Below are 16,486 nucleotides of genomic sequence, written 5' to 3'. Positions count from 1 at the left end.
GCAAACACTAGGGCCTGTCAGAGGGGGTTGGGAGGAGGAGAAGATCAGAAAGAATTGCTGATGGATGTTGACCTTAATACCTGGGTGATGGAATGATCTGCAGCAAACCACCATGGCACCTGTTTACTTACCTATGTAACAAACCTGCACATCCTGCACATGTACCTCTGAAGTTAAAATAAAAGTTGGAAATGAAAAAATTAAAAAAAGATTTGACTGCAAGTTCAGATACACTTTCACTGGAAATATTGCCTAGAAGAATTTGTTGCTGGAGATAAAATAGAATTCTCATACTTAATAATGTAGTCTTAAATGTGCTTCTCAGTGCAAAATAGTTTTGCTGCAGGCAGTGTGGTTGTGTGAAAGGAAGTAAGATTCCTGTGCAAGACTGTCATAAATGTTAAGTGAAATTATATATGCACACATACAAACACACAAAAATACAAACTTGCATAAATCAGAATGTGCTACTGTGTACTTTTATTATTACCTTATGATATCCTTACTTTAAGAAATAATCAAATTTGAAATTGGCTATGACTTTATTTTCTAAAAATTGTATGAATTCAGTCCATGTTAATTTCCCCAAAATATGAATCCAGGGTCTTTGCACAATGCAGCCTCAGATCTAGGACAGTATTTTATTTGGCCCAGAAGTTCTGACTGAAATTCAACTTAATTATGTAAGACAAGAAAACTGAACAGGATTATGTAGAAAACTCTAAAAGCACATCAGAAGGAGAATAAAAGACCAAGGAAAAAAGACTCGGCTGGGCACAGCAGCCCACGCCTGTAATCTCAGCACTTGGGGAAGCTGAGACAGGAGGATGACTTTAACCCAGGAACTTGAGACCAGCCTGGGAAACATAGGGAGACCCTGTCACTAAAAAACATTTAAAAATTAGGCAGGTGTAGTGGTGCATGCCCATAGTTGCAGCTACTCTGGAGGCTGAGGTGAAAGGATCACTTGAGCCCAGAAGGTCGAGGCTGCAGGGAGTCACGACCATGCCGCTGCACTTCAGCCTGGGCAACAGAGAGAGATGTTGTCTCAAAAAAAAAAACAAAAACAAAAAAAACAAAAAAAAAACCTCACCAGTGAAATACGTACTCACCAATGAAATATGTACAAACAGCAAGTAATTCTTTCCCCAAACCTTACTTTCTGCTTAAAGACATATGATGCAATAGACTGTTCAGAGAGGGTCTCTGTGCTGACAAGCTCAACAACGGCGTCTTCTTCAGGTAGGCACTGATGGATACATGTTACTTGCCTTTCTAGATGATGGACATTTCCCTCTCTTCTCTTTATATTTTCATGCTGCCCTTACATGTTTCTTAGAAAATCCTCTTTGGGGCAGGGCACAGTGGCTCATGCCTGTAATCCCAGCACTTTGGGAGGCCAAGGTGGGTTGATCATGAGGTTAGGAGTTCGAGACCAGCCTGGCCAACATGGTGAAACCCTGTCTCGGCTAAAGATACAAAAAATTAGCCAGGCGTGGTGGTGTGTGCCTGTAATCCCAGCTACTCAGGAGGCTGAGGCAGGAGAATTGCTTGAACCCAGGAGGCGGAGGTTGCGGTGAGCCGAGATCACACCATTGCACTCCATCCTGGGCAACAAGAATAAAATTCTGTCTCAACAACAACAACAAAAAATCCTGTTTGAATATTGGCAAGTCATACATTTTTAATTTCATTTTATAGATGAGTAAATGTACAGATTGTATACCTAAGACTGGTAAAATCAAATAATTCAAATTATTTGCATAAGGCTAAAGAGCTAGTTTTTGGCAGAGCCAGGAGGACTATCTATACTTTGTTTTCTGCGTGTGGCTTACCATCCCGCACCAAAAACTGACTTTTCTCTTATTCTCTTGTCTTTATATTTCTGCTACATTTTCGTTCCCTTATTTCCTATCTGAGACTGCAGCTTTCCAGTGGATCTGCTCAGCCCTGCCATGGGCACAAAAGAACTGAGAGAGTCTTGCCAGGAACTGGCTCCTGCAGGCTCCATTTCAATTATACTTACAAGGTGTCTCAAGAGACCCACGAATCTCAGAGCTATTCCACAGCAGTTAGAGAGATCAAGGCCAATTTGGCAACACATGTTGATTTACAAGGGAACAGTGTTATCTGCTGAGACACAGCACTTGGCCTGTGCATTGGAGTCTTCTCTATGAGAAATGGAGCAACTTTTGCGGTTCAGCAGTTGATACCTGCTTTCTCAAAAGCTACTGGGACATCAGGAGGGGACCGTTATCTCTAGTCATAGCATCATCATTTCATTTTTCATTTAGATAAATTTCTGAACTTCCTTAAATTGTTGTTCCCATCAGGATTGCACAGCTAAGATTTCAACACTGAGCCATTGTCTGTGCTTGGTCAACTAAGCTTAGAAAGAAACGATGGATGGTGGTTCTCAGGAAGAAGAGAATAGCAATAACTGATTTAAATGAGGTTCTAAAATACTAGGAATAAAGTATGTATCATTATCCATTTTAAAACAGGTTTGCCATCAAAAAAGTTGTAAATTAAAATGTATAAAGTGGAGAAAAACAATGTTAATTTGAATGATGACATGGAGCAACAGAAATTATCTCCAGCCCTCTCAAATAGAAAATAAATATATTAAAAGATGATTATGTTATTTAGCCTTAAAAATAAATGAAATGCTGATACGTGCTACAATATGGATGAAACTTGAAGACATGGTGCCAAGTGAAATAAGTCAGACACATAGATGGAAAAATACTGTATAATTCCATTGATAGGAGCTACCTAGAATAGGCAAATTCAGAGACAGAAAGTGGAATAGAGGTTACCAGAGATTGAGGGGAAAACGTAACGGGGATTTATTGTTTAATGGATATAGAGTTTCTGTTTGGAATGACGAATGGGTCCTGGAAATGGATGGTGGTGGTGGTTGCACAGCACAATGAATGTACTTATGTCACCAAATTGTATTCTTAAGACTGGTTAAAATGGTAAATTCAATGTCATATATATTTTACCACAATAAAACATAATATTTGAGTTAAAACAAAGGATTTTAGGTAGCTGAAGGACTCGACATGAGGACTGGAGAACCAAACTTGGTAGCTATGCAATGAGGAATTCCAGCCTCTATCGTGGAGCTGAATTATACAGAATGTCTGTCTCACCCTTGCCACTGTCACTCAGCTGACACTGCTGATACTCCTTGCACTAGACCAGCCTTGAACCAGCAATTGGCACTAGTCTCAAGACTTCCTGAGGAACTCAACCTTATTATAACATTGTGCATCACCGAAGATAATTCTCTGTAATTTCTGCTTTATATTACATACTTCTGATTCAAAGTTCTGGGAGGGTGCATCTGAAAGGTAGATCCTTGGCCATAACTATGTCATAGGTGCAAAAGAGGGTTGGCCAGGCACTGTAGCTCAAACCTGGAATCCCAGTACTTTGGAAATCCAAGGCAGGCAGATCACTTGAACCCAGGAGTTCAAGACCAGCCTGGGCAACATGGCAAGACCCCTTCTCTATAATAGATACAAAAATTAGAGTGTGGTGGCACATGCCTATGGTTCCAGCTACTTTGGAGGCTGAGGTAGGAGGATTGCTTGAGCCTGGGAGGTTGAAATCACAGTGAGCCAAGATCATGCCACTGCACTCCAACCTGGTGCAAGAGAGGAGAGCAAGACCCTGTCTCCAGGAAAAAATAAAAAGAATCTGGTAACAACATGCAGAATATTTCCAATTGCCACTTCACATAGCAAAGGAGCTATATCTCCAAGATGTGCAATGTGGGAATCCTCTAAGCAAGGAAATGTGTTAAGATAGGCAGGTATCAAGAATGAGAATGCCTATGTGGAAATGGTTTCATAAATTGCTAATGGAAATTTAAATTCATATATATTCCTACTAGAGAAAAATTTTTGCAAAGTGTAGCAAAAAAGTTGGAAAACTTTTAGGGAGCTAGCCAACATATAGAGTACTATCCAAAGGAAATAAGAAGTAATAAATGTTGGGTGTTGTGGATCACACCTGTAATCCCAGTGACTTGGAAGGCTGAGTCAGGAGGATTGTTGAGTCTAGGAGTTGGAGACCAGTCTGAGCAATGCAATGAAGCCCAGACTAAAAAAAAAAAAAAAAAAAATAGGCCTTGTTTTGGGCTGCACAGGTCGTCATTAAGCACAGAAGAACTTATCCCCCAATTGTTGGCTGTGCTACCTGCAGACAGCCATCAACTTGCCTTGGAAAATGCTTTCACTAAATAAAGTCATCTTGCCCAAGGTCACAGCTCTTTTGAGAGCAATTTGTACCTGTGACTAGTTGACATGAGGGAGTAAAAGCTTTTCGCTTTTGCCTCAACTTGGCTTCATTCTGAAGGATAGCCCAGGTTCAGGGCTGGCTGGGCCAGCTAAAGCCTTCTTTGAGGCAGCATCATACCCAACTCCTCCAGCCTAATCCTGCTTTCTCCCATTCCATTAAACAAATAGGGGACCTGATCTGAATGTCCTCCATAATAAACTTCCTGGCTGCTAAAATCCATCTCAGATTCTGCTTGCCCAGGAACCTGAACTGTGATACAGACAACTGCCTTTAGATGGTATATACACCATTGTTCATCACTGCATTATTTTAGCCATAAACATTTTTGAAAAAGGATTTCATTGTTGAATCAGGTATTAAGTAAAGCATTATTCATTAATAAAATAGTATTGATGGCTGCATAATATTCTTATAGATTTGTGTCATATTACTAAGTAAAATTAAAAGCCATAATACAAATAGCATAAATATTAAATTAATACTTAACTTATATACCAGACAGAAAAGAGAGGAAAAGGTCATATTTCCAAGTGTTGATCGAAATCATACTTGGTGAGATTAGGAAAAATTTTTATCTTAGTACTTTCTCTTGTTTCTCAACTTTTCTATATTAAGCATATATTGTTTTTTAAATTTTTTAAAAATTATACTTTCAGTTCTGGGATACATGTGCAGAATGTGAAGGTTTGTTACTATAGGTATACATGTGCCATGGTGGTTGGCTGCACCCACCCACCCGTCATCTACATTAGGTATTTCTCATAATGCTATCCCTCCTCTACTCCCCCACCCCGCAACAGGCCCCGGTATGTGATGTTCCTCTCCCTGGGTCCGTGTGTTCTCATTGTTCAACTCCCACTTATGAGTGAGAACATGTGGCGTTTGGTTTTCTGTTCCTCTGTTAGTTTGCTGACAATGATGGTTTCCATGTCCCTGCATAGGACGTGAACTCATCCTTTTTTATGGCTGTGTGGTATTTCATGGTGTATATGTGCCACATTTTCTTTATCTAGTGTATCATTCATGGGCATTTGGGTTGGTTCTAAGTCTTTGCTTTGTGAACAGTATCACAATAAACATACATGTGCATGTGTCTTTATAGTAGAATGATTTACAATCCTTTGGGTATAAACCCAGTAATGGGATTGCTTGGTCAAATGGTATTTCTGGTTCTAGAACCTTAATGAATTGCCATATTGTCTTTCACAATGGTTGAACTAATTTACACTCCCACCAACAGTGCAAAAGTGTTCCTATTTCTCCACATCCTCTCCAGCATCTGTTGTTTTCCTGACTTTTTAATGATCGCCATTCTAACTGGCATGAGATGATATCTCATCATGGTTTTAATTTGCGTTTCTCAAATGACCAGTGATGATGAGCTTTTTTTCATAGTTTGTTGGCTGCATAAATATCTTCTTTTGAAAAGTGTCTGTTCATATCCTTCACCTACTTTTTGATGGGGGATTTTTTTTCTTGTAAATTTAAGTTCTTTGTAGATTCTGGATATTAGCCCTTTGTCAGATGGATAGATTGCAAAAATTGTCTCCCATTTTGTAGGTTGCCTGTTCACTCTGATAGTTTCTTTTGCTGTGCAGAAGCTCTTTAGTTTAATTAGATCCCATTTGTCAATGTTGGTGTCTGTTGCCATTGCTTTTGGTGTTTTAGTCATGAAGTCTTTGCCCATGCCTATGTCCTGAATGGTATTGCCTAAGTTTACTTCTGGGGTTATGGTTTTAGGTCTTAAGTCTAAGTCTTTGATCCATCTTGAGTTAATTTTTGTATAAGGTGTAAGGAAGGGGTCCAGTTTCAGTTTTCTGCATATGGCTAGCCAGTTTTCCCATCACCATTTATTAAATAGGGAATCCTTTACACATTGCTTGTTTTTCTCAGGTTTGTCAAAGATCAGATGGTTGTAGATGTCTGGTGTTACTTCTGAGGACTCTGTTCTGTTCCATTGGTTTGTCTCTCTGTTTTGGTACCAGTACCATGCTGCTTTGGTTACTGTAGCCTTGTAGTATCATTTGAAGTCAGGTAGCGTGATGCCTCCAGCTTTGTTTTTTTTGCTTTTTTTTGGGGGGGGGGGCGGTGGAGTCAGTCTTGCTCTGTCAACCAGGTTAGAGTGCGGTGGTACGATCTTGGCTCACTGAAACCTCCGTGCCCTGGGTTCAAGTGATTCTCCTGCCTCAGCCTCCCGAGTAGCTGGGATTACAGGTGCCCGCCAACCTGCCTGGCTAATTTTTGTATTTTTAGTAGAGATGAGGTTTCATCAACTTGGCCAGGCTGGTCTCGAACTCCTGACCCTCGTGATCCACCCACCTCAGCCTCCCAAAGTGCTGGGATTACAGGCGTCAGCCACTGTGCCTGACCAAGCATACATCTTTTTACAGAAGAAAATTAAATAAGTATTTTATATTTGTGATTTGTCCAGATTTTAAAATAACATTGTCAAACTATTTAAAGTAACAAATAGTTTTAACTTTGTGTGAGGTGGGAGCAACATAAACGACTTAGTCATCTTAGTCATTTAATATTGAGATGTCAGATATATCCCAAGAGTATGGATTTTAATATGGGGTGAATGAGATAAACCGTTTAATGTTCACAAGAAGTTGCCTTCACAATAAATTGTATACCATAATTTTCAGGCTTAGGAATTTTTTTTATAACAATAGTATTCGCTTAGCATACCACTAACAGTAATAGTGATACTGTATTAAGTGTTGGGCATTGTAGCAGACCACCCAGGCCTAGTTGCTAAAAAGTGCCTAACATTGTCAAGGGAAGGCCTTTTTATGGAAGCAGCAAAAGAGACAAAGTGAATTCAAGGGCAGATGTGCCAACGTGGCTACAGATTTTGTTAGAGGTGTTTACTCCTGAGTTGGGATCTTCCCTGACAAGGTGGATCTCAGTATCTCCACACAGCTGTGCCACTCTTGGCTTGGCCCACTTTGGAGAAAAAAAATTGAGGAGAAAAGAATATGCAAGACTTGCTTATCACCCCAACCATTTCCATATTTTTCCATATTACATCCAGATGCTAGTGTATGCAAATTATTTAGCTTACGCTCAAGAGATGGATTCTATGAACAATGACATATGATGAAACAATATTAAAACTGATAATAATATTGGATGCACCAACTGAAAAATAGCAATGTAACACTTAGGAAATAATGGTGTCTTTGAATGATGGGGAACATACTAGTCAAGTGGCTGAGAAAGCATGTACTTCTGAAAAATATTTACTGTGGGAAGCAGTAATAAAGTTTATACACATTTTGCTTTAATTTTTAAAATCATATCTGGAAATAGAAGTTAAAAACAGTTAATTGGTTAGCCTTTATAAAATTCAACTGATAGGAAAGAAGAGAATGTTATTAAGTAAACAAGAGAAACAACTATAAATTTTGAAATTAGTGAACAGGAGGACTGACAGTACAGAATATAAAAACCAGTAATTTGGAAGATAAATTTAAGGAATTATCCAAAATTACCAAGGAAACACAAAGTGAGAAAATATGATAAATCAGAATACTGGCTATCAGATTTCAAGCAAATCCTCGGTGCTAGTAAAGAAGGGAGAACAAATGGAAGAGACTAGAGACACAGAGAAAGAAAGGAAAAAAAGTTTTGCAGTGATGAAAGCCTATTAAATATAGTTAATTTTACCTAAACCTATCTGGAGCATTTGAAACATGATATGGTTTGGCTCTGTGTCCATCCCCCCAAATCTCATTTTTTTAATTGCTATAATCTCCACATGTTGAGGGAGGGACCAGGTGGGAGGTGATTGGATCATGGGGGTGGTTTCCCCCATGCTTTTGTCGAGATAGTAAGCTCTCAAGAGATCTGATGGTTTTATAAGTGTTTGACAGTTCCTCCTTCATACACATCTTCCACCATATGAGATGTTTCTGCTTCCTCTTTCATCATGATTGTAAGTTTCCTGAGGCCTCCTAGGCCATGTGGAAATCTGAGTCAATTAATCCTCCTTTCTTTATAAATTACCCAGTCTCAGGTGGTATTCTTTATAGCCATGCGAAAACAGACTAATAGAAAATGTTTGTTCTCTACTTCCTTGTATCAGCTATCTATTGCTGCATAACAAATATCTCCAAATCATAACAACTTTAAACAACACATATTAATTATCATACAGTTTCTGTGGGTGTGTAATCTGGACAAAATTTAGCTGCATCCTCTACTTCAGGGTGTCTCACAAGGCTGAAGTCAAGATTCAGCTGGGAAGGAATCTAATTCCAAGCTTATTCAGTGGTTGTTGGCAGACTTCACTTCATTTGAGGGTCATTGAACTCAGGGGCTCATTTTCTTAATGGCCACTAGCCAGAGGCCACCTTCAATTCCTTAACACATAGTAGTGATTTCCAATGTGAATAATAAAATCCTAATTATAATAATAACCCTTTCCATATTCTCTGATTGCAACCAAGTAAAATTTGCATACTTCATTATTTTATAAAAAGCTAAAAGCCTTCCCAAAGGCCATATAAAACCAGTAATTTGGTGAGTTGTAATAAGTAGACAAACACTATGGTATCTTAGAGTAACTGGATAAAAACATAATTTAACCTAATAATTTTACTGTTTTAAAGTAGAGAAGGTAAAAATAACTAATGATGAAAACAGGTTTGGTGGCATATCTGAGGTAGTTAAATGTCAAATAAGCAGAATTCCCTTAAAGTTAGAAAGTTACGGATATAAAAGTGTGGAAACAGTATTGTGAAATCAAAGTCTGTTCTAAACTCCTCTGCAATTGAGCTGAAAGGGAAACATTGTAGGACTTGGGTTCGCAGTTCTATGATAAAATAATGGTTTTTCCTGTCATTGTACTGCATTTCTTCTCTTCAAGTAGGACGTATGATGCATCTGCATCAGGGACCTAGTGACATCATTTAGGAACTTGCAGGCATGTTCACATGCCACTGCTTTTGAGAGTGTATGGTTTAGTTTTTGCTTGGGTTATGGTACATGGCTAGTTGAGGATTCATAGATTTAAGATTTTCATTCCATCAGTATAAAAAAGGATTAGGTGAATCTATTACTGGGGACAGGTATTTAAAAAAAAAAACAACAACAACAACACAGAAAAAGTTCACAAGTTGGTCACGAGTACATAATGCCTTTCCAGGAAATAGGGATTTATTTCTGGGTCAGGGGAGGGTCTTCTGAAACCTCACAGGGCAGATAAAGCTCTACTTTTAAAGTTGTTCTTCTGCAAATGCCACATGGAGAAAAAGCCTGTATCCTTGACAGTGATTTGATCCGTGGACTCTGGATTTCCTGAGGACTGAGCTTCACTTTTGAGGCCAGAGTGAGCTTATCTTTATCTAGAACCTCATACTGCAAGGGTAAATGAACCATAAATTTCCTCATGAAGCGACAGGCCTGTGGGGACCAGGTAAGTGATTGATAGAAATGGGTGAAGCAGACAAATACAAGAAAAACTGTAGCTGTGATGATGAACTAAAGCATGTTCCCTGATTATGGAAACAGCTACTTTACTAGTTAGGATGATCTCTGTTGAAAGTGAGAGAAAATCCAATTCAAAATGGCTTAAACAACAAGGAAAATGTATGGCTCATATAATAAGGAGTACCAAGAAAGTGTGAGGTAACTCCAGCAGTCACTGATCTACCAATTCAATGACATCATTGAAAGGCCAGGTTTTATTCTTTTCATCTTTCTGCTCTATCTATCTATCTTCTTCAGCCTTCATAATCACAGTGTGGAGCGCAGCAGTACCAGCTAGAGTATTCAGATGCCCATATCCAGAAAAAGAGACGAGGAAAAATTTTCCAGAAGTGTCCTAACATAATTCCTCTCTCATCTTACTAGCCAAAAAAAGGGGGAGGGGGAGGATTATAAAATCATCTCCAAGTCGGCCACTAGCAAGGAAAAAATGAGGTTATTTTAATTGACTTAAAGGGATAGGGATTTATCCATGAGATAGTTAGGATATTCTTTCCTAGAAGTGGGCAGGTGAACAAAATTAGGGTTCTAAAAGCCAGGAAAAAGGGGGTTATTTGGTAGGAAACTAATAGTGTTTGCTACATTACCCACCAACTAAGCTGACAGTTGTTATGGGCAATGTAATTCTATTGTTGACAAAGCATCAGATTACTTTTTGATTACATCTGACGAAGCTGGCACTCTATTGTTTATGCAAGATCTCTCAATTTTTAAATATTAGCAATACATTCAAAACATGTAAAAGTACTATGTGTCCAATATCAATATCATTCAGACCAAATATATTTGCAGTGCAAATATGGCCTACAGGTCACCAGTTTGCAACCTCTGGTTTATCCTATTAATTTAACTAAAATTTTCTCCATTTAAAAAGTGAAAACCACTTTAACCATGCCAGTAATTAATTATACAAATATATATGATAAAACATTTTTTAATTCATAGTTATACCAAATTGTAGAAAACCTCAAATGATATAGCTAATAATGATTTCAGAAGCTAATCTAGGAAAGAGATCCACAAAACAGAATGTTTACATCATTTTCTTAACTGAGATTGTAATTTGACAAGTTAATGGTTAAAACAATCAAGATGTTGCAATCAATTGTACATTTAATGGATGTACAATTTTTCTTATTCCTCCAAGATTAGTGTGATGTTTTTATGTTTTGTTTTCATTAGAGAGTGAATCAATTCCTATTACAGATTTTAACTTCGGAGATATTTCTTTACAATCATCTTCCTTCTTATAAGAATGGATAATTGAAATTTTAAATTCATGCAAAGGTTCTCAGGCATATGTTCCTCTTGAAAATTTTCTTTAGTCTCTTCAAAGTCTAACATGAATCAGAAAATGTTAACCTTCTTGAGTCGAGAGCAAATACTGGTGAGATATAAGTATATTTCTCTGCCATCCAGATTTTCCAGTTTTCCAAGTTGATAATTTAGCCATTAGTTCTTGCTTAGCTGTTGCTTCATGCTTTTGGATTTGAATCCTAAAAAAGACATAACTTTTAAATGATCAACTTTCTTTAAAAATTTAGATATTTACTATTATGAAGCTGAACTATGAAGAAATTAAAATTATCTGAAGTCAGTTTCTATTTCATAGGTCACTTGATACAGCAAAAATGAAGAAGTAGAAATGTGAGAGGATAGGAAGGGAGTGAGAAAAACACTACACTAAGATTTAAATATCTATCTGGTAATTAGCATAATATGGAGAAGGTAGGAGACCAGGAGGAGAGTTAGTTATAGGATAGTCTACTTATTATTCTATGGGAGGTTTCTTCTCATGTTCATCCTTAGGGAATATTTCTGAGAAAATAAATAATATTGGTGTCTACATAGCTTTACTAGCTGAGAATCTTCTAATTTCTCTTTTTAATTATTGGCCATACCGAGAAATAAGACTTTCATGTTGGCACCCATCTCCAAATCATACAGATACTGTTCTTAGTAAGTTTTTTTCTAAAAAGACATGGTGGGCCTTCTCTTGACAGTAGGAGATTATAATGCAAGACTATAATAATTTGGCTATAGATCTCTTACCTTAGGTGTAGACATTGGATTATCCTTGAAAACAGTAGAGGGAAGTGCGTTTGTGTCTTTATGCTACATTAATTATAAAAACAATGGTATGGCATTAGAAATGCTATGCTTGTCCCATCTTAGCTATATTTATTTCCTTAATGAAATTATTTCCTAGCTCTTCTTCACTCATTTAAATTCTACCCAACTTTCAAGGTCCAGTTCAAATTCCAACTACTCAACCAATGAATATTCATCCTACTTTAACCACTCCGAGCCCATTGACTTTCTCCTCACCATATTTTTCCTGTCAGTGTCACTCATCTTGGGCGATACTAAAAATAACAGTTGAAGAATTAAGTGCTCCATTTTTATATGACTTGTTTTTTCTCACTAAAAATGTGAAATTTCTTGAAAGAAAAAAATCTCAAATGTAGGTCTTTCTCATTTACCCACAGCAGAAGAAAAATGCTCAGGAGCCATTTAATGAGTGAATGTACTGTAATTCTTACTTCATGAGCGCCTGACTCTTATTCCAGGTTTCCTTATATATGGCCCATTTTTCATACCCTACCTCCTACAGAAAACTATGACTAATATATATAAAGTAAAATATCACCTAATAAAACTTTATCTTCTCTTAAATAAACATCTAGAAATGAATCTTTGAGACCTCACAGAGCAGAGCTATTTGTCATTTCTCAATAATTGCATAACAGCAATACTATTTTTTATAATAAAACATCAATATCCATACCAATTTATAGACAGGAAGTGGGCCTTGTAATTTTTTTAGATATCCCTGGGACAAATGTGCTGTGATATCTCAAGTTAACCTCAAAAGCACACATCCTGATAACCCATGGATTTGGAGACAGTATTTGCAATGAGCAGGTGAGAGATTAAAAATTCACCAATGACTATCTGATACTTACAAGCAAAGAAGATGATGTAGGTGCAGGAATTAGCGGTGGTGGAAAATCTGGCTTTGTAATTAGCTAGTAAAAGGATAAAACATTTAAATTCAAAGATAGGGTCCTGAAAATAGGCGTGCATAAAGAAAAGACTTAAATCATTTTCAGAAATGGAGAAGCCATGACCCCACCCGTGAGAATATTGTAAAATATGAGTTTGATTGCTTTCATTTAGTTGTACATACACAGTTGAGACCTAAGTCCAATGTCAATAGGTATCTGATAAAGATGATTGCTATAAACTCTATGTTTGTGTCACTCCACAATTTCATATGTTGAAACTCTAATCCCCAGAATGGTGGTATTTGGAGGTGGGGCCTTTTGGAAATAATGAGGTCGTGAGGGTGCAGCTCTCATGATAGGATTAATGCCATTATAGGAAGAAGTGCGAGAGAGACGCTCTCCCTCTGCTATGTGAGGATACAATAAAAAGGCAGCTGTCTACGAGCCAGAAGGCCGCTTCACCAGACACTGGATATACCAGCTCTTTGAACTTGGACTTCCCGGTCTCCAGAATGTGAGAAGTAAATATCTGTTGTTTAAGCCACTCAGTCTATGCTAATTTAGTTACAGCAGCCTGAGCCGATGAAAACAGTGGTACGCTATTAAGCAGATTAGTCCTCTTCTTGTCACAAGTTGGCATGGAGTGGCATGCATATTCGTATTTTATATTTTCAAAATATTTTGCAGAAGAATTTGTATTTTATATTAATATTCACATAGATTTCAATATTGTCCTGAAGAAATAATGAAGTGTTGTAGGCTATGACTTTCACCGGTATTTCCTGGAGAATGAACTAGGGTGATATTTAAGAGCAGTTGCTAACTCACAAAAGAGGCTGGGGGCTCATTGCCTTCTACTGGCAGATCATACACATGGGCCTTCATCTGACTCATCTGAAAAGAAGAACGAATATTTCAAAATGAACCATTAGTTTCATAAGCACAGTTTTTAAGTAAGCAGACTGTTCAAGGCATGGAAGCTTGGAACTAAGCTGACACCAACAGACCAGATAGAAAATCACAGTGGTCCTGCTGGCGTATTCCATAGAAGTATTTCCCAGAACTGTAATGAAAAGGTTTCATCAAAAAATGATTACCAATGTTATTAACCAACTTCAGCTAAAATCTTTAAATTTACAGGACTTGAGTAGGACATTTGGGTTATAAATATTACATGTATTATCATACAGACATACATATTTTTGTATCTATTTTGTCAATTTGCAAAGAAATAACCTAGAGCTAGAGGGAGTGTGTGTGTGTGAGAGATGGAGAGAGAATGAAGCAGAGACAAAGAGAGAGACAGAGACAGACAGACATCTGGTATGTGCATTCTTTGTTCTCTTTATTCTGTTTGCATTTCATGAACCCCGGCAAAGTGGCCTCGGCATTTTAGGGACTCTTTTGCATTTAACAAAAGGCAATGGAGACATTTCTGAACGTGTTATTGCAAAACGCTGCTGGGTAGAAATGATAGATAGGTAGTCGGGATAAGATTGTGAGAGAAACGCAAAGTGGGGCCATGGTAATCACAGCCCAGACTATATAGTTCACCTCTTGGGGTAGAACAGCCTTTACCATCTGGGGTTTCCTCTTCTGTTTGTGCGGTCTGGTGCCAGTGGTAGATAGTGGCCTGTAAGAGAGAAACACATGATATCAATTGACTTAGTAGCTCCTTCAGCATGTCAGGGAAACTCTGTAGAAGATTCTCAACTTCTTCTCCCCATTGTGTCCTTGCCTATTGCCTGGGTTTTTATCTGCTCCCTGGGTCATTTTTTCAGTTTTTACTTCCCCGTCAGCCTCCTTCATTGCCTTGTAATTCATAATCACTACTAGTTTTCTGTTTTCTCTAAAAACCCCTGACTTCTAAAAATGATAGTGTTGAATCCAAATTTTATCTAAATTATGTTGTTTTATTAATGTCTTACTCAATATTAAAAAACTCATCATGAGTAAATAAGTCTTTCTTTAAAAGTGCTAAAAAAAAAAAAAAAAAAAAAAAAAAAACACCGTTGTGCCAGAATCACGTTTGTGAGATCAACCCAGCCTCCACCACTTACTCTGCAAGACTGAAAGCATGTTTGCTAATAATCTCTCTGAGCTTGTTTCTATATCCATCAAAATGTGAAGTTCCTAACCTTGCAAAATTGTGTAAGGGGTTAACATAAAACACTTCTCATCTGTAAAATGAAACTCATAACCACTTTATGAAGTTCTTGTGAAGTTTAAATAAGATAATAGATATAAAAGGGCTTAGCACAGGGCCGGGTGTGGAGACTCACACCTGTAATCCCGGCACTTAGGGAAGCCAAAGTGGGTGGATCATTTGAGGTCAGGAGTTTGAGACCAAGTTGGCCAACATGGTGAGACCCCGTCTCTACTAAAAATACAAAAATAGCCCGGTGTGGTGGTATGTGCCTGTAATCCCAGATACTCGGGGCTGAGGTAGGAGAAGTACTTGAAACTGGGAGGTGTGGAGGTTGCAGTGAGCCGAGATCGCGGCATCGCACTCCAGCCTGGGCCACAGAGGGAGACTCCGTCTCAAACAAACAAACAAGAAAAAGGGGGTGGGGCGGTGCTTAGTACAGTGCTCATCAAATAGTGATCAAATAATGTTAGATATTATATTCTTACAACAAATTAAAAAAATCTGTCATAATGAGAGTTAATATCAGTCTTATTATTATAACTACGGTGACTAACAGAAGGAAAAAAAAAACATTTCGAGATGTGAAGGATTTCTCAGTTAAAGGGAAACCCAGTTTCTCGTCCAAAAAGACTATCTGCATGTATTTCTGAATATTAGAAGTAAACCAATTCAATTTGAAAGGATAGGTTATACATTGAATTTAAAGTAAAGTAAAATAGGGGTCAAAGAGTCCCTACAGCAAGATAAGATAAAGGATCACCTCTGATCTTTCTTCTGCTTTTCTCTGGAGCTCTGGTGCCGGATTACTATAGCAACCACCACAAAAATGACCGCCATTGGGAACAGCACCCCAACCGCAATGGAGAAGTCTGCAGCAGAAAACAGGGGCCCGCTGAGGACTGCAGAAACACACATCTGCACAACACACTAGTCCTTGTTTCTTTACTTAGCACACATTCCAGCTACCCTTTTCTCTAATGAACATAAATTCCCATAGCCAGGAAAATGAAAATGTATTTTGAGCAGGATAATTATATTAATATTAGGTAGAAGAAATACAAGTGAAATCTATAGGAAACATTTAACATGAAATAAGTTAAAAAACCATATTATTGAGAATACTTAGATAATGTTTGTAACAATTGGGAAATGAGCTGGGAGATTAGAAGAGAATATACAGTAAGGAAGATGGCAAAGAAGAAATGAAACATTTTTGAAAAGCAGTCTTGGAATAAAACAGAAAAAGAAACTAAAACTTTGAAAATACATTTCTGTCATGTGTGAATAAGCAGCTGAGGTGTGACTAAGAAGACAAATAATCGAGTCTTCCACTGATGTTGGTCTACCCTGGAATTAGACAGGAAGTTATGTGACCTTGAGAATGAGGAAATGGTTTGAACAAATATTCCTGGGCCTCCATGGTGTTTTTTCTTGTACTGACAAATTTAAATAATGAATATAACTTCACTCTTTTGCTCTCAACTGTTCATTTCTCTTACAATAATCTGAAACCACAAGAGACCAG

General features: G+C 37.7%; 1 protein-coding gene across 5 annotated transcripts in view; it reads right to left on the bottom strand.

Moving 5' to 3' along the window:
* Positions 1-10,842: 10,842 nt before the first annotated feature.
* Positions 10,843-16,486, bottom strand: part of ADAM28 (ADAM metallopeptidase domain 28) — a 57,460-nt gene continuing 51,816 nt past the window's right edge. Inside the window, exons 19-24 of one of the 5 annotated variants that reach the window (XM_055348188.2) lie at positions 15,722-15,830; positions 14,367-14,445; positions 13,641-13,706; positions 12,771-12,833; positions 11,857-11,919; positions 10,843-11,300 (exon numbers count right to left, since the gene is read on the bottom strand). In XM_055348188.2, the coding sequence (XP_055204163.1) occupies positions 11,280-11,300; positions 11,857-11,919; positions 12,771-12,833; positions 13,641-13,706; positions 14,367-14,445; positions 15,722-15,830 (401 nt within the window). In that variant the 3' untranslated portion in view covers positions 10,843-11,279. Of the gene's footprint in view, positions 11,301-11,856; positions 11,920-12,770; positions 12,834-13,640; positions 13,707-14,366; positions 14,446-15,721; positions 15,831-16,486 lie in introns of those variants that run through there. The other 4 variants (XM_055348189.2, XM_063709139.1, XM_063709140.1 and 1 more) reach the window with 4 other exon arrangements.

The sequence above is a fragment of the Gorilla gorilla genome, chromosome 7 (assembly GCF_029281585.2).
Source record: "Gorilla gorilla gorilla isolate KB3781 chromosome 7, NHGRI_mGorGor1-v2.1_pri, whole genome shotgun sequence".
Taxonomy (NCBI): Eukaryota; Metazoa; Chordata; class Mammalia; order Primates; family Hominidae; genus Gorilla; species Gorilla gorilla.
The sequence above is the reverse complement of the archived record's forward strand: the minus strand, read 5'-3'. Positions and strand labels throughout refer to the sequence as shown.